We start from the raw sequence: 16,925 nt of genomic DNA, 5'->3' as shown, positions 1-16,925 counted from the left end.
GGCTTACAGCAGGGGCGGCCAACGGTAGCTCTCCAGATTTTTTTTTGCCTACAACTCCCATCAGCCCCAGCCAGCATGGCCAATGGCTGGGGCTGATGGGAGTTGTAGGCAAAAAAAACATCTGGAGAGCTACTGTTGGCCACCCCTGTCTTACAGAACACAAAGGAAAGGACTTTAGAGCAGGGGTGTCAAAGTCATTTGTTATGAGGGCTGGATCCAACATAAATGAAACGTTGTTGGGCCGGGCCACGAGTATCATCAAATGTAATGCCAGGCAGCAGAGATATAAACTTTATAAAGGACACAAACAATAAAAAAAAATATTAAAATTAAACATGTTTAAAACATTCGCACTCCTTGGTCTTAACAGTGCTTTCTCCCACATAATCCAGGGAAATGGGCAAAAGAAGCTCTGGCTCTTTCCTTCCTTCCCCGAGGGACCAGGACAGGGAGGAGTCTCAGCCAATAGAAGGAAGAGAGGCTTGGCTCAGTAGCTCTGCTGTGCAACTGAGAGAGCCTGGCAAAGCAGGGTCTCCTTCCCCACCTTCCTCCCCAAGGGAGGAGCCTCAGCCAATGGAGAAAATAGAGGTTTTGCTCTGTATCTCCTGTGCAATTGAGCAAGCCTGGCAAAACAAACTGTGATGCAGAAGAAAGCAAAAGAGAGGGAGAAGGAAGCAGATAGTTGCTTGGGGGCCTTATAGGAGCCCTTCGGGGGCCTGATTTGGCCCCTGGGTCGCATGTTTGACACCCCTACTTTAGGGGCAATCCTGCCAATACCTCTTTGCAAAACCACCCTATGCTTTGAGGAGGATATCTTTGCAGCACAGAGGCCCAAGTGGCTGTTTCTTCCTCCCCCCCTGCCGACACACACTTTATACAACTGATATGGTTAAGTACTCCCTTGTAGGGTTGTCAGCTCCCGGTTGGGAAACTCCTGGAGATTTGGGGGTGGAGCCTAATGAGTAGGGCTGCCAATCCCCAGGTGGGGGCAGGGGATCCCCCGGTTTGGAGGCCCTCCCCCTGCTTCAGGGTCATCAGAAAGTGGGGGGGGGAGGGAAATGTCTGCTGGGCACTCCATTATACCCTATGGAGACCTATTCCCATAGGGTATAATGGAGAATTTATCTGTGGTATCTGGGGCTCGGGTGTGTGTGTTTTGAGGCAGAGGCACTAAATTTTCAGCATAGTATTCGGTGTTAGTTTATGTTAAACAAGAGGTTATGTTTATGTTAAACATGAGGGTGTTAGTTTCTCAAGACGTTTAATTTAAACATGTAAATTAAACGTCTTGAGAAACTAACACCCTCATTTTAAACCCAGAGCTAACATCACAACTGACTCTTACTTATGGCACGTCACACAGACATCAATCTGCTATTCTGATTTATATTGCCCCCCCTTGTTGATGCAGCCCGCTTAACATAAACTCACCATCGCCAGACCCCAAACTGTGCTTATTTTAATCTGCTAACAAACATTTCCATTATTTTGTATTCTAATTCACTGCCCACTTTCTCTGTATTTAGGACTGTCTGCCATTCCATCCTATTGTCTGATGACATGTGCTTCTAGCACACGAAAGCTTACATTCTGAATGAAACTTTGGCGGACTTAAAAGTGCTATCGGACTCCTACTTTGTTCAATTGCTTGAGCCCTACACGGCTGCCCACTAGGGTTGCCAATCCCCAGGTGGGGGGCAGGGGATCTCTTAGTTTGCAGGCCCTCTCCCCGCTTCAGGGTCATCAGAAAGCAGGGGGCGGGTAGGAAATGTCTACTGGGCATTACTTCCTATGGAGACTTATTCCCATAGGGTATAATGGAGAATTGATCCACATCAGTGTTTCCCATTTGCAGGGTCACGACGCGGCACTGGGCCAAGGAAGCCTCAATACCGGTTCACAAGAAAAGCCAAAGCTAGCCCTACCCCCATCTCTGTGTTGTGCAGAGAAAAGCTAGCCGTGAAGACTGACACAGGCTGCAAAACCTGAGCTCCGTTTTCTTTCCTTCCCCTGTCTCTGTGACACAATTCTGTCTCCTAGCTCCACCCCCAAAGTCTCCTGGCTCCACCCCCAGAGTCTCCTGGCTCCACTCCCAGAGTCCCCAGATATTTCTTGTATTGGACTTGGCAACCCTACTGCTCACTTGGATCTACCCCTCCGTATATTTAAGGAGTCTGGAGCTGTCTACAAAAGCTGGAAGACTGATGCCCCCTTCCCTTGGCTTTGACAAGCGCCATCAACCCATCAAGAAGCCTAATCTAGGGATCAGCAACTATAGGCCCCCAGGCCTAAAACTGTCTCCTCAAGGAGAGGTTGCCATGGCGATGGGCCTTATTAACATTCTCCTCCATGAGACCAGTCCATAAATCATAGTCTCTGGCCAATCACATTCGCCGTACTCCCCGCCTTGCCCAATCAACGTCCCTGTTCGCCTCCCAACGTCCTTACTATTGAAAAAATACTAGGCCGCTTGGGGACGCCGTTTTTTCATCCCGCCCTTTTTTTGTATTCCGCCAATCAGCAACACCAGGGAGCCAAGCCTCTACCAATGAAAACCAACGTCGGCGGTTGCCGACCGACGTCTCAATTAATTTGGCAGTTGGGACGGGATATTTTCGGTACCGGAATTTATTGGGGAGAAAAGCTCTATTTTGGCTCGCTGTCATGACTCACAAAAAGGAATGAATGTGTTCGTGGTCCCAAATCTCGCGACACTTTTTTTGGGGGGGGGGGGTGAGAAGAAAACGGTTGGGCCAAAAAAATAAAAAAGGCGGCAAGTATAATCAATTCCCGCCGATGAATTAATGCACATGCGCAGATCGCAACTTTTTTCTCTGACAGAGCCTCGTCTTTACGCTTGCGCAGTAGCCTCCGGCGGCCATTTTAGAAAAGGAAGCGAGATTTCCTTTGTCTGGTTATGGAATTTCCGATGCCGTTTTTCTTTGACTGGCTAAACGGAGACACGAATCTGTCCATCGATATATTTCCGCCTTGTGCTGACGAAGAGTCCTTGAATCCCTAGTTAGCGAAGGAGCCAAGCAGCAGCGCATGCGCCGCTCCGCCCCCCCAAAAGGAGCCGAGCCACGCATGCGCCGCAATTGAGCCCGACTCAGCCGGAGCTGCGCACGCGCCACTCGTGAGCCCCACTCGACGGGGAGGGGGTGAACCGAGCTGCGCATGCGCCTTGGCACGAGGAGGCCGACGTGTAACTTCGACGGCGTTACTTGTGTCACGTGCCGAGGGAGAACACCTCGATTGGCTGGCGTGCTTCCGGGACCCTTCCCGGCAACCCCCGCGGGGCGGGCTGGACGTGGTTGGTTGCGACGCGGCAGGTCTTTTCCTCTCTCGGGACCGGCGATGGCGGGGGCCGGCTGGGGCCTGGCTGGGCTGCTTTCCCTGCTGCTCGTGCTGGGCGGGACGCGAGGTATGCAGAGAGCCTTCCTTCAAGGGGTGGTGGTGGGTCTGTCTTTTCCACGTGGTGGCCAGCCACCAGGCGCCTTTGAGGCAATGAAATTGCTGAACAGTCGGGTTAAAGCGGATAAACGGAAGTCCTTCTTCACCCAAAGGGTGATTAACATGTGGAATTCTCTGCCACAGGAGATGGCGGCGGCTGCAAGCATGGCCACCTTCAAGAGGGGATTGGATCAACATATGGAGCAGAGGTCCATCAGTGGCTATTAGCCACAGTATATATATCTGTGTGTGTGTGTATATATATACACACACACACATATAATGGCCACTGTGCGACAGAGTGTTGGAGTGGATGGGCCATTGGCCTGATCCAACATGGCTTCTCTTATGTTCTTATGAGGACCAGCGACAGGCCGAGGCCTTCCCCTGAGGTTGTCGCCTGGCTCTGGGATCCAGGTTCCCTCTATGCTGCAGAGGCTTGTGAGCATAAATTCTACTTTGTGAGCTACTGGCATGAAAGCTGTGAGCTGCTGCATCGATTAGTGTGCTCTGGGGTCATCCTTCCTGAGCTAAGACAAAAAGGTGTGAGCTGGAAGCTAAAAATTTGTGAGCCAGCTCACGCTAACTCAGCTTAGAGGGAACACTGCCCTGGAATTCAGAGGTTTTGTGCCTATGAACATAAAGTCATAGAGTTGGAAGGGACCTCTTTGGTCATCTAGTCCAACCCCCTGCACAATGCAGGAAACTTACAAACACCTCCCCCTAAATTCACAGGATCTTCATCACTGTCAGATGGCCCTCTAGCCTCTGTTGAAAAACCTCCAAGGAAGGAGAGCCCACCACCTCCTGAGGAGGAAGCCTGTTCTACTGAGGAACCACTCAAAACGTCAGGAAGTTCTTTCTGATGTTGAGCTAGAAACTCTTTTGATTTAATTTCAACCTGTTGGTTTTGGTCCTACCTGAACTGGTTGACAATCCCTGGACCGAAGGAGGCCAAATTGAAGAGCACATGTGCCTGGGCCTTTTCGATCGTAGCGCCACACTGGTGGAACCAACTACCGGATGAAGTGCGGGCCCTGCGGAGTCTTGACCAATTCCGTAGGGCCTGCAAGACTACTCTTTTTCAAATGGCCTTTGCTTAAATGTAGACTTAATGTAGACCTGTTGTAGACATAATCTATTAATATCTATTAATCTATTATATCCAGCCACCAAACTTACTGAGGAAAATATCTGATATGTAGCACCGCAGATGTTAATTTTAATTGTAAATGATGGTTTTAATTATGATGGTTTTATTTAATGAACTATGTGCTGTATTGTACTGAGGTTTTTATATTGCAAATTGTAATTTTTATATGTTGTAAGCCGCCCTGAGCCTGCTTCGGTGGGGAGGGCAGGATATAAATAAAATTTATTATTATTACCTTCCGGGGCCACAGAAAACAATTCAACACCATCCTCTGTATGGCAGCCCTTCAAGTACTTGAAGATGGTGGTCCTATCACCTCTCAGCCGTCTCTTCTCCAGGCTAAACATCCCCAGCTATCACAAGAGTTGTCCTTGAAAGGGCAGCTGCTGCAAGAGCCCTGTCAGCCCCACCCACCTCACAGGGTGTCAGTTGTGGGAGGAGAAGATATCGGAGATTGTAAGCCTCTCTGATTCTCTCTAATCCCCATTTAGAACAAAGTTAGGGTTCAGTGTAGGGTTGCCAAGTCCAATTCAAGAAATATCTGGGGACGTTGGGGGTGGAGCCAGGAGCAAGGCTGTGACAAGCACAATTGAACTCCAAAGGGAGTTCTGGCCATCACATCGAAAGGCATCGCACAACTTTTCAATGCCTTCCTTCCATTGGAAATAATGAAGGATAGGGGCAGCTTCTTTGAAGGCTCATAGAACTGAACCCCCTGGGGTGCCTTGAGGTAAATTCTGATACCTTTCCATAGCGGGTGGCCAAACTGCAGCTCGGAAACCACAAGCAGGCTGGCAGCTTAGAGAATGCATTTATAGTTAAAGTTGCTTTCTTTCTACCTCCCTCCTCCCACCTACCATCTATTTGCCTCCCTCCCTTCCTTGTGGCTTTCAAACATCTGATGGTCATGCCTTGCAGCTCTCATACATTTGGTGTTTATTCTATTTGGCTCTTACGTTAAGCAAGTTTGGCCACCCCTGGTCTATAGATTTCAGGTGAGATGTGGAACCCTGTATGGACTTTGCCATGCAGAAAACCTTCTACCCTTTTCCGTTTGGCTCTGAATGCCGTATTCATGTCAGTTTCTCTTGTTTGTCAGCTGAAACTTGCACAGAACCAACCATCTCACCATCCTACTACACTACCTCTGATGCTGTCATCTCTTCCGAGACTGTCTTTGTCGTTGAGATTTCTCTCACCTGTAAAAACGGAGCCCAGGTGAGTGCTAATTTGATGGGTTTGTAACAGGGGGTTGGGACTAGGATAGAGTGTGCTGTTTTTGCTTTAGTGGGATGACGGGGGAATCGTTATTTAGCAAGTGCATGGTTTTGGATTTATGGCAGGCCCCACTCCATGGGCTTCTCATAGTGTACCCCATGCCATAGCATCTGATCTCCCCGAACCATTGGCTGGCCTGGCTTTCTGTAGCGCCAGCCACTGAAGCGGGTGGTACATGTGCATTTGGGGGAGGGCTACAAACACATTCAAGAATTAACAGTGTGAACCAAGAAGAAGACTGCAGGTTTGTACCCCGCCCTTCTTTCTGAATCAGAGACTCAGCGGCTTATCATCTCCTATATCTCCCCCCCACCACCACAACAGACACCCTGTGAGGTTGGTGGGCTGAGAGCTCTCCCAGAAGCTGCCCTTTCAAGGACAACTCCTGTGAGAGCTATGGCTAATTCAAGGCCATTCCAGCAGGTGCAAGTGGAGGAGTGGGGAATCAAACCCAATTCTCCCAGATAAGAGTCTGCACACTTAACCACTACACCAAACTAGTTCTTTAGTATCATCTGGTCTCGAACCAAGCTCTTTGACTACTACCAATAGTCTAGCGTGCTGTATAACCAGGGGGCTGGCATTTGAAGATGAAGGAGGGTGTGCCCACCTTTCTCATATTATTGCAACCAACTCATGGTTACCCCGGGAGCATAAGGTTTTCAAGGCAAGAGACGAACAGAGGCGGTTTGCCATTGCCTGCCTCTGTATAGCGACCTTAATCTTCCCATCCAGATACTAACAAGGGCTGACCGTGTTTAGATTGTAGGATCAGACAACATCGGGCTACCCTGGACCATCCAGGTCATGGCAGAGACAAACGGTTGGTTTGTCATTTCCCCCGTCGGCATAGCAACCATGGACTTCCTTGGTGGTCTCCCATCCACGTACTGACCATGGCCGATCTTGCTTTACCTCCAAACTGTGAAGAAACTAGAGTTCTGTAATACCTTTTTTGAGAGAAGGTAGCAAGCAAACCAGTGTCAGTCATGCCTTGTGTTGATGATTTGTGAACTGGCAGAGACTGACCAAGAGAGAGATCTTGGGGTCGTGGTAGATAACTCACTGAAAATGTCAAGACAGCGTGCGATTGCAATAAAAAAGGCCAACATCATGCTGGGAATTATTAGGAAGGGAATTGAAAGCAAATCAGCCAGTATCATAATGCCCCTGTATAAATCGATGGTGCGGTCTCATTTGGAGTACTGTGTGCAGTTCTGGTCGCCGCACCTCAAAAAGGATATTATAGCATTGGAAAAAGTGCAGAAAAATGATTAAAGGTTTGGAACACTTTCCCTACGAAGAAAGGTTAAAACACTTGGGGTTCTTTAGCTTGGAGAAACGTTGATTGCGGGGTGACATGATAGAGGTTTACAAGATTATGCATGGGGTGGAGAAAGTAGAGAAAGAAGTCCTTTTAACCCTTTCTCACAATACAAGAACTCGTGGGCATTCAATGAAATTGCTGAGCAGTCAGGTTAAAATGGATCAAAGGAAGTCCTTCTTCACCCAAAGGGTGATTAACATGTGGAATTCACTGCCACAGGAGGTGGTGGCGGTTACAAGAATAGCCAGCTTTAAGAGGGGATTGGATAAAAATATGGAGCAGAGGTCCATCAGTGGCTATTAGCCACAGTATGTATATATATGTGTGTGTATATGTATGTGTATATGTGTGTGTGTGTGTATATATGTGTGTGTGTGTGTGTGTATATATATATATATATATCGGAAAGATGGACGCCATGTACTACCTGAAAGAGTCTCAGTGCAGCTTACAATCTCCTTCCCTTCCCCCCAACAGACGCCCTGTGTGCTAGGCGATGCTCAGAGAGCTTTAACAGAAACTGCTCTTCTGAGAACTTGTGGCTGACTCAAGGTCACATCAGTAGGCGCATGTGAAGGAGTGGGAATCAAACTAGGTTCTCCCAGATAAGACCACTTAACCACTGCACCAAAATGGCTCTCAATAAAACCCCCCGTGTGACACAGTGTTGGACTGGATGGGTCATTGGCCTGATCCAACATGGCTTCTCTTATGTTCTTGCCTTTCTCTAGAACGTAGCCCTCTATGCAGATGTTAACGGGAAGCAGTTTCCGGTCACTCGGGGTCAGGATGTTGGCCGCTATCAGGTAAGGCTACCTCTGGTTGCAGGAGGGGAATGTAATTGGGCATTGCTGGATGAGGAAAAGCCTTGGCCACGAAATGGAGTCCTAGCTTCATCAGCTGTCTGAAATGGTACTTTTAGGTCACGATTGTCTGTCTCTGTGGCCTTAACTTCTGAATCACTGTGCCGCATCCAGTCTCAGAAGTGCTTTTTGTTTGGACTGTTCTGTGACGCAGTTTTCTTGAAACCCAGCGACTTTCGCTCATTTTGCTTCCAAACCCTTCCCTGTTTGATCTCACTGTTTTAAAAAAAAATGTAGCGGCAAAAAAAAAAAAGAGAAGCAAACTGAATAAGTTAAGGAAGTAAAAAAAGAAGTCGGTTTTGCCGGTACAGCACTAGGAACGGAGTTCCCCGCCTTAGGAACGTTCGCTCACTTTCCATGCTTGAAAAGATTTGATTTATGATTGATTTGATTCATGTCCTGCCCTCCCCGCCTAAGCAGGCTCTGGGCAGCTAGAAGTGCTAGAAGAGGGGTCCCTACCATTTGTTTTTTTTTTATTTTCTGGGCACAACGTGGCAGGTGCAGCTGCAGAATGGCTGCCACAGCTTCCCTTCTGTCACATCGGGAAGGCCTTTGTGCCGTGGTGGCAGTTGCTGCCAAAGTAGCATTTTAAACATCCACAAAAGCCAATCAACTCTCTCTCTAGTGGCCAATCAGAAGCATTGCTGGGCAAAAGTCCTGCCTGACTCTGCCCACTTTCTGAAATCACATGGCAGAGCTGGAAAAAAGTGTTAGCGGGTGCCACGCTGGGGGTCTCTGTGCTAGAACAAGGGTATAGAGCAGGGGTGGGCAACGGTAGCTCTCCAGATGTTCTTTGCCTACAACTCCCATTAGCCCCAGCCGTTGGCCATGCTGGCTGGGGCTGATGGGAGTTGTAGGCAGAAAACATCTGGAGAATTACCATTGGCCACCCCAATATAGAATAATCTCCCTTCACTAACTGTAACTTGTAGTCAGTAATGATAGCATTGTGGTGATAAGAGAAGAATGTCTCAGCTGAAATAAGCAGGCCAGCTCTGCCCTAGGGTTCATCCTTGATGCTGGCACTGTTAATCAGACTTTGGGGTGGGGGGGTGGGTTGTGATCTTTAATTGGGAGAAAGCAGCATTCGTCTCTCTGCTTAAACGCATGGCTCTGGATTTATGGCGGGTCTGATCTCATGGCTCTTTCCATAGTGTGCTCCATGCTAAAGCAATCTTAACCACCCCGAACCATTGGCCAGTCTAGCTTGCCGTAGCCCTGGCCACTGAAGCGGGTGGCACATCTGCACATGCTTTGTGATACATATGCGTCCCTAACTGGGTCAAGGGGGAGAGTCCCCTTACTCCGGTTCTGATCCAGTGACCCTTTTTCGAGCAGGTCTCCTGGAGCATGGAGCATAAGCTGGCTCGCTCTGGCACCTATGAGGTGAAATTCTTTGACGAGGAGTCGTACAGCATCTTGCGGAAGGTGAGATCGCCCCCTGGCTTATTGGAGGGGAAAGACTGTTTGTGGTGGGGCAGCCAGTTAGATTGGTGAATAGGAAGACTTAGCCCGTCGATGATACATTATCGACTCGCTCTGTGTAATTTATTTACGTCACTTATATTTCGCCTTTCTCACTTGGACTCAAAAATGAGAAAGGCAAACTATAAATAATGTAACTTTTAGAAGAAATGGCGGTTGGGATTTTCAGCACGGATTTGGGAGGAAGTGGATGGCAAAGATTCTCTAGTAGTGTGAGAAAACTCTGGCAGATACTGTTGGGCTTGATCTCATAGCCCACTCCCCGCAGTGAACATTAAGCATTATGCCATCTTAGCCCTCATTAACACCTTTTTATTTTAAGAACCATTTCTGGAGGAAAATTAAGTACCTTTTAAGAACATCAGAAGAGCCCTGCTGGATCAGATCAGTGAGGGTCCCTCTGGTCCAGCATCCTGTCTCATATAGTGGCCAGCTGGTTCCTCTGGAAGGCCAAGAACAGGGCAGAGAGGCTGAGGCCTTCCCCTGAGAACATCAGAAGAGCCCTGCTGGGTCAGACCAGTGAGGGTCCATCTAGTCGAGCATCCTGTCTCACACAGGGGCCAGCCAGTTCCTCTGGAGGGCCAAGAACAGGGCAGAGAGGCCAAGGCCTTCATAAGAACATCAGAAGAGCCCTGCTGGGTCAGACCAGTGAGGGTCCATCTAGTCGAGCATCCTGTCTCACACAGGGGCCAGCCAGTTCCTCTGGAGGGCCAAGAACAGGGCAGAGAGGCCAAGGCCTTCATAAGAACATCAGAAGAGCCCTGCAGGATCAGGCCAGTGAGGGTCCCTCTAGTCCAGCATCCTGTCTCCCACAGTGGTCAGCCGGTTCCTCTGGAGGGCCAACAACAGAGCAGAGAGGCCGAGGCCTTCATAACATCAGAAGAGCCCTGCTGGATCACACCAGTGGTCCATCCAGTTCCTCATGAGGGCCAACAACAGGGCACCACAGAGAGCTGAGGCCCCTGATGGTACAGATCCAGTGCAAGTTTGACTAGTTCTTTCATCTAATGAAATTATACTCTGCCTCATCTGCCTTAACAATAAGGAGGCAGTCTCATTTGACTGCCAACTCTTATGCTGCTGTTTAATTGCAATTGCTGTAAATCCATTCAGTGTTTCCCCTGCTGAATATTGAACACACATGACGCTGCCTGATACAAAAAAGCCCATCAGTCCATAACGGTCAGCATTGTCTACTCAAACTGGCAGTGGCTTTCTAGAATTTCAGGCAGAGGTCTTGCACATCATTTACTTCCTGGTCCTTTTTTTAACTGGAGATGCCAGGGATTGAACCTAGGACCTTCTGCATGCCAAGCTGAGGCTCTGTCAGAGCCACAGCCCCTCCTCTAAAGCAGGGCTTCATCCATGAACACAGATGTAGCAGTTGTATATTGAATCAGAGCCTTGGTCTATCCAAGCCAGTATTGTCTACTCAGACTCTGCAGTCTGGAGATGTTGGGGATTGAACCTGGGACCTTCTGCATGCCAAGCAGAGGCTCTGCCACTGAGCCAGGGTCTCAGGTCAAGGTCTTTCCCATCCCCTCCTGCCTGGTCCTTTTAATTGGAGATGCTGGGGATTGAACCTGGGACCTTCTGCATGCCAAGCAGAGGCAGTTCTGCTGAGCCATGGCCCCTCCTCAGAATAGGGTCTGGTGGCGGGGCTAGCTCTTCAGTCACCATCCCCCTCCCATGACTAGCTCCATTTAACTTCCTGGTTTCTGTTTCTTTTCTTCGTTGCAGGCTCAGCGCAACAATGAGGATGTCTCTGAGATCAAGCCCCTCTTCACAGTCAACGTGGATCATCGAGTGAGTAAAGTGAGGGGGGGAGCCACTGAGCTGGCCCCAGACCAAGACCGAGAAGGACAGAACTTGTGCTGTGAAATTCAGCCCTTGGTTTTCTAGCCAGGGCTGAATAAGACAGACATAAGAACGTAAGAGAAGCCATGTTGGATCAGGCCAATGGCCCATCTAGTCCAACACTCTGTGTCAAAAAACCCAGGTGCCATCAGGAGGTTCAGCAGTGGGGACAGGACACTAGAAGTCCTCCCACTGTTGTCCCTCCCAAGCACTAAACACAGAGCATCACTGCCCCAGACTTAAGAATATAAGAGAAGCCATGTTGGATTAGGCCAGTGGCCCATAAGAACGTAAGGGAAGCCATGTTGGATCAGGCCAGTGGCCCATCCAGTCCAACACTCTGTGTCACACAGTGGCCAAAAAGCCAGGGGCCATCAGGAGGTCCACCAGTGGGGCCAGGGCACTGAAGCCCTCCCACTGTGCCCCCCCCAAAGCACCAACAATACAGAGCATCACTTGCCTCAGGCAGAGAGTTCCAACAATACGCCGTGGCTAAGAGCCACTAATGGACCTCTCCTCCAGATGTTCATCCAATCCCCTCTTGAAGCTGGCTATGCTTGCAGCCGCCGCCACCTCCTGTGGCAGTGAATTCCACGTGTTAATCACCCTTCAAGTGAAGAAGCACTTCCTTTTTATCTGTTCTAACCTTACTGCTCAGCAATTTCATGGAGTGCCCACAAGTTCTTGTATTGTGAGAAAGGGAGAAATGTACTTCTTTCTCTACCTTTTCCGTAGTCTTGTAAACCTCTATAATATCACCCCTCAGTTGATGTTTATATAAGCTAAAGAGCCCTTTGGGCTGGAGGGGCCATTGGCCTGATCCAACATGGCTTCGCTTATATTCTTATGTCTGGGGCAGTGATGCTCTGTATACTTGGGGCTTGGGGAGGCAAGAGTGGGAGGGCTTCTGGCGTTCTAGCCCTGCTGGTGGGCCTCCTGATGGTACCTGAGTTTTGGCCACTGTGTGACACAGAGTGTTGGACTGGATGGGCCATTGGCCTGATCCAACATGGCTGCTTTTATGTCATCTCTCTCATGCCTGCCTCACACATACACCCCAGCCCCAACCGTCACCTTTCCTTCCTTCCCTTCCCCTCTTCCAGGGCGCCTGGAGCGGACCGTGGGTCTCCACAGAAGTTCTGGCGGCCTTCATCGGCCTTCTGGTTTATTACATGGCCTTCAGCGCCAAGAGCAACATCCAAGCCTGATGCACTTCAATAAACTTTTCCTGCCAACCTCGGTCTTGCCCGTACTTTCCTGGGAAGCAGGGGTGTGCTGGGTTCCACGGCCACGACTTTTTAGCCTTTCTCAGCTTCGCAAGCACCCCTGTAACAGATTTGGAAGATCAGCCTGCCAAAAGGCTTTTTGTTTGGGATGGGAAGGGGTGAGAGAGCAGGCAGGAAGGGAGGGGCCATGGCTCAGTGGCAGAGCCTCTGCTTGGCATGCAGAAGGTCCCAGGTTCAATTCCCGGCATCTCCAGTTAAAAGGACCAGGGAGGAGGTGATGAGAAAGACCATGACTTTAGCTGGGATCCTGGCTCAGTGGAAGAGCCTCTGCTTGGCATGCAGAAGGTCCCAGGTTCAATCCCCAGCATCTCCAGCTAAAAGGATTGGGTGATGTGAAAGACCTTGACCTGAGACTCTGCTCAGTGGCTGAGCCTCTGCTTGGCATGCAGAAGGACCCAGGTTCAGTCCCCAGCATCTCTGGTTAAAAGGACCAAGCAGGAGGTGATGGGAAAGACCTTGACCTGAGACCCTGGCTCAGTGGTAGAACATCTGCTTGGCATGCAGAAGGTCCCAGGTTCAATCCCCGGCATGTTCAGTTAAAGGACCAGGCAGAAGGTGATGGGAAAGACCTTGACCTGAGACCCTGGCTCAGTGGAAGAGCCTCTGTTAGGCATGCAGAAGGTCTCAGGTTCAATCTCCAACACCTCCAGTTAAAGGGACCAAGCAGGTGGTGATGGGGAGGACCTTGACCTGAGACCTCAGCCACTGCAAGTCTGATCTGATGGTTTAATTCAGTAGAAAGTGATGGGAGGGGGTGTGTTGCTTAGGATTACCAGTTGGGCTTCAGGCACAACCTTTTCATCTTTCCTGGTGTTAAAGGTCACTTTTGGAGAACACTGGGCTTGTTGGAGAGGAAACCAGAAAGCGAACACTACCCTGGAATTGAAAGGGGTTCTTGCTCTGACCTGAATAGCCCGGGCAAGCGGGATCTTGTCAGATCTCAGAAGCTAAGCGGGGCTGACGCTGGCAAGTACTTGGATGGGAGACCTTGGAATACCAGGTCTGGGTGGCAGAGGCAGGCTGTATGAAGCCACTTCTGAATGTCTTCTGTGCCCCAGCAAGGGTTGCCAGAAGTCACTATGACTTCCAGTTTGGCAGGCAAACATTTTTTTTGTACAGTCGAGTCCAACTCTTTGTGACCCCATGGACAAAGTCATGCCAGGCCCTCCTGTCTTCCACCATCCTCTGAAGTCTGCTCAAATTCATGTTAGTTACATCAGTAACGCTGTCCAGCCATCTCCTCTTTGGCTGTCCCCTTCTTTTGCCTTCTGTCTTTCCCAGCATCAGGATCTTCTCCAGGGAGTGCTCCCTTCTCATTGGATGGCCAAAGGATTGGCGCTTCAGCATCTGACCTTCCAGGGAACAGTCTGGGTTGATTTCCCTTAGGACTGACTGACTGGATCTTCTTGCAGTGCAAGGGACTCTCAAGATTCTTCTACAGCACCACATCTCAAAAGCATCTATTCTTCTGCGCTCATCTTTTGCTGTCCCTTTCTTCTTTTGCCTTCCGTCTTTCCCAGCGTCAGGGTCTTCTCCAGTGTGTGCTCCCTTTTCATTTGGTGGCCAAAGGATTTGAGCTTCAGCATCTGACCTTCCAGGGAACTGTCAGGGTCGATTTCCTTTAGGACTGACTGATTTGATCTTGCAGTCCAAGGGACTCTTAAGAGTCTTCTCCAGCACCCCAGCTCAAAAGCATGTAAAGGTAAAGGTAGGCCCCTGTGCAAGCACCAGCCATTTCTAACTCTGGGGTGACGTCACATTGCAACGTTTTCACGGCAGACTTTTTTTTTATGGATTGGTTTGCCACTGCCTTCCCCAGTCATCTACACTTCCCCCCCCCCACCCAGCAAGCTGGGTCCTCATTTGACTGACCTCGGAAGGATGGCTGAATCAACCTTGAGCCAGCGACCTGAACCCAGCTTCCGCTGGGATTGAACTCCGGTTGCGAACAGAAAGCTCGGACTGCAGTACTGCAGCTTGACCACTCTGCGCCACGGGGCTGCTACCAAAAGCATCTACAGAATACCAAAAAGAAAGGTTCTGGGACTGAGCCTGAATCTGTACCGCCCTCTACCTTGCCCAGAAGAGCTGTTCTGGACTCCCTTGAACATATGAAGCTGCCTTATACTGAATCAGACTCTTGGTCCATCAAAGTCAGTCTTGTCTACTCAGACTGGCAGCGGCTCTCCAGGGTCTCAAGCTGAGGTTTTTCACACCTACTTGCCTGGACCCTTTTTAGCTGGAGATGCCGGGGATTGAACCTGGGACCTTCTGCTTACCGAGCAGATGCTCTACCACTGAGCCACCATCCCTCCCCATGAACATATGAAGCTGCCCTCTACTGAATCAGACCCTCTGTCCATCAAAGTCAGTCTTGTCTACTCAGACTGGCAGCAGCTCTCCAGGGTCACAAGCTGAGGTTTTTTCATGCCTGCTTGCCCAGACCCCTTTTAGTTGGAGATGCCGGGGATTGAACCTGGGACCTTCTGCTTCCCAAGCAGATGCTCTACCCACTGAGCCACCGTCCCTCCCCTTGCAAGCGGAGGTCTTGGAGATCAGCCATGCAGTCTCCATCCGCTTTCTCACCCTGAGAGCTTTGAGCCTGTTTCCCGTCTCTTAATCCCGTTAAGCAGCGTGTCCCTGGGAGCAGCGGTATTCATGCCTCTGCTCCTTATCCGCCTAATAACGGCGGCTCTGGATGTGAGCCGGCGCAGTGCAGGGGGGGATTACAGCGCCGCTCTGAAGTTGCATTAATGTCGGATTAAAGGCGGGGAAGCCGGTCGCAAAGGGGCTTGGGAGAGCATCGCTCCCTGACTTTGTACGCTCCACTGCGATCCTGCAAAGGATGCGTTTCTCACCGGCGGTTCCCTGTAGCTGTGCCGCTTCCTGCACTGAACAAATAAAAGCCATCCAGGTAGAACTGTAGCCATGAAATTAAAAGACGTTTGCTCCTTGGGAGGACAGCTGTGGCGAACCTGGGCAGTATAAGAAAAAGGAGAGACATCACCCTGCCGACAAAAGTCCGTATAGTCAAAGCGATGGTATTCCCAGTAGTAATGTATGGCTGTGAGAACTGGACCACAAGGAAGGCCGAGCGCAGAAGAATAGATGCTTCTGAGATGTGCTGGAGAAGACTCGAGAGTCCCTTGGATTGCAAGAAGATCCAATCAGTCAGTCCTCAGGGAGATCAACCCAGACTGTTCCCTGGAAGGTCAGATGCTGAAGCTGAAGCTCAAATACTTTGGCCACCCAATGAGAAGGGAGCACTCCCTGGAGAAGACCCTGATGCTGGGAAAGACAAGCCAAAAGAAGGAGACAGCAAAAGATGAGCACAGAAGAATAGATGCTTTTGAGATGTGGTGCTGGAGAAGACTCTTGAGAGTCCCTTGGACTGCAAGAAGATCCAATCAGTCCTAAGGAAAATCAACCCTGACTGTTCCCTGGAAGGTCAGATGCTGAAGCTGAAGCTCAAATACTTGGGCCACCTAATGAGGGGAGCACTCAGTGGAGAAGACCGATGCTGGGAAAGACAGACGGCAAAAGAAGGGGTGTCAAACATGCAGTTCGGGGGCCAAATCAGACCCCCAGAGGGCTCCTTCCAGAGCAACTGGCTGTCATCTGCTTCCTTCTCCCTATATCTTGCTTCCGTCTGCATAACAGCTTGCTTTGCCAGGCTCTCAGTCGCACAGCAGAGCTACTGAGCTAAGCCTCTCTTCCTTTTATTGACTGAGGCTCCCCCCCACCCCAGTCCGTGGGGAAGGAAGGAAGGAAAGAGCCAGAGCTTCCATTGCCCAGTTGCCTCGATCCCACGGGAGAAATACAAAGAAAGCACCTTTAAGAACGAGTGCTAACATTTTAGGCATGTTTTTTGTTTTTTAAGAAATATATTTGTGTCTGTGTTCTTTATAAAATTTATCTCTCCGCTACTTGATCTTAAATAGGTATGCACACGGCCTGGCCCAACATGGCTCAGCCCAGCAAGGTCTCGTTTATGTCAGATCCGGCTCTCATAACAAATGAGTTCGACACCCCTGGTCTATTCCTTTTATTCTGCCTCGGCCCAAAATGGAACATATGAAGCTGCCTTCTACTGAATCAGACCCTTGGTCCATCAAAGTCAGTATTGTCTACTCAGACTGGCAGCGGCTCTCCAGGATCTCAAGCTGAGGTTTTTCACACCTATTTGCCTGGACCCTTTTTTGGAGATGCCAGGGATTGAACCT

The 16,925-nt window shown here is 49.8% G+C and overlaps 1 protein-coding gene and 2 non-coding genes across 3 annotated transcripts; all 3 read left to right on the top strand.

Annotated features, from left to right (window-relative positions):
- The first annotated feature begins 2,589 nt into the window (after nucleotides 1-2,589).
- On the top strand, nucleotides 2,590-12,651 carry SSR4 (signal sequence receptor subunit 4). Its single transcript, XM_060252224.1, has 6 exons — nucleotides 2,590-3,424; nucleotides 5,706-5,824; nucleotides 7,943-8,017; nucleotides 9,413-9,502; nucleotides 11,300-11,365; nucleotides 12,520-12,651. Exons 1-6 carry the CDS (start codon nucleotides 3,178-3,180, stop codon nucleotides 12,622-12,624), a joined length of 702 nt encoding a protein of 233 aa, XP_060108207.1. The 5' UTR covers nucleotides 2,590-3,177; the 3' UTR covers nucleotides 12,625-12,651.
- On the top strand, nucleotides 5,927-6,063 carry LOC132582035 (small nucleolar RNA SNORA42/SNORA80 family). Its single transcript, XR_009556169.1, has one exon. It is a non-coding gene; the product is annotated as a small nucleolar RNA SNORA42/SNORA80 family (small nucleolar RNA).
- LOC132582036 (small nucleolar RNA SNORA42/SNORA80 family) lies at nucleotides 9,180-9,319 on the top strand. The gene has a single exon (XR_009556170.1). It is a non-coding gene; the product is annotated as a small nucleolar RNA SNORA42/SNORA80 family (small nucleolar RNA).
- Nucleotides 12,652-16,925: the final 4,274 nt, after the last annotated feature.

Source organism: Heteronotia binoei, chromosome 13 (assembly GCF_032191835.1).
Source record: "Heteronotia binoei isolate CCM8104 ecotype False Entrance Well chromosome 13, APGP_CSIRO_Hbin_v1, whole genome shotgun sequence".
Classification (NCBI taxonomy): Eukaryota; Metazoa; Chordata; class Lepidosauria; order Squamata; family Gekkonidae; genus Heteronotia; species Heteronotia binoei.
The sequence above is the reverse complement of the archived record's forward strand: the minus strand, read 5'-3'. Positions and strand labels throughout refer to the sequence as shown.

Excerpts from the sequence above, each read along its gene's own strand:
- SSR4 (XM_060252224.1), top strand. The coding sequence starts at position 3,178 with ATGCGCCTTGGCACGAGGAGGCCGACGTGTAACTTCGACGGCGTTACT. Across the intron at positions 8,018-9,412 it reads AGGATGTTGGCCGCTATCAG|GTCTCCTGGAGCATGGAGCA; the intron begins GTAAGGCTACCT and ends TTTTTCGAGCAG. Across the intron at positions 11,366-12,519 it reads CAGTCAACGTGGATCATCGA|GGCGCCTGGAGCGGACCGTG; the intron begins GTGAGTAAAGTG and ends CCCCTCTTCCAG.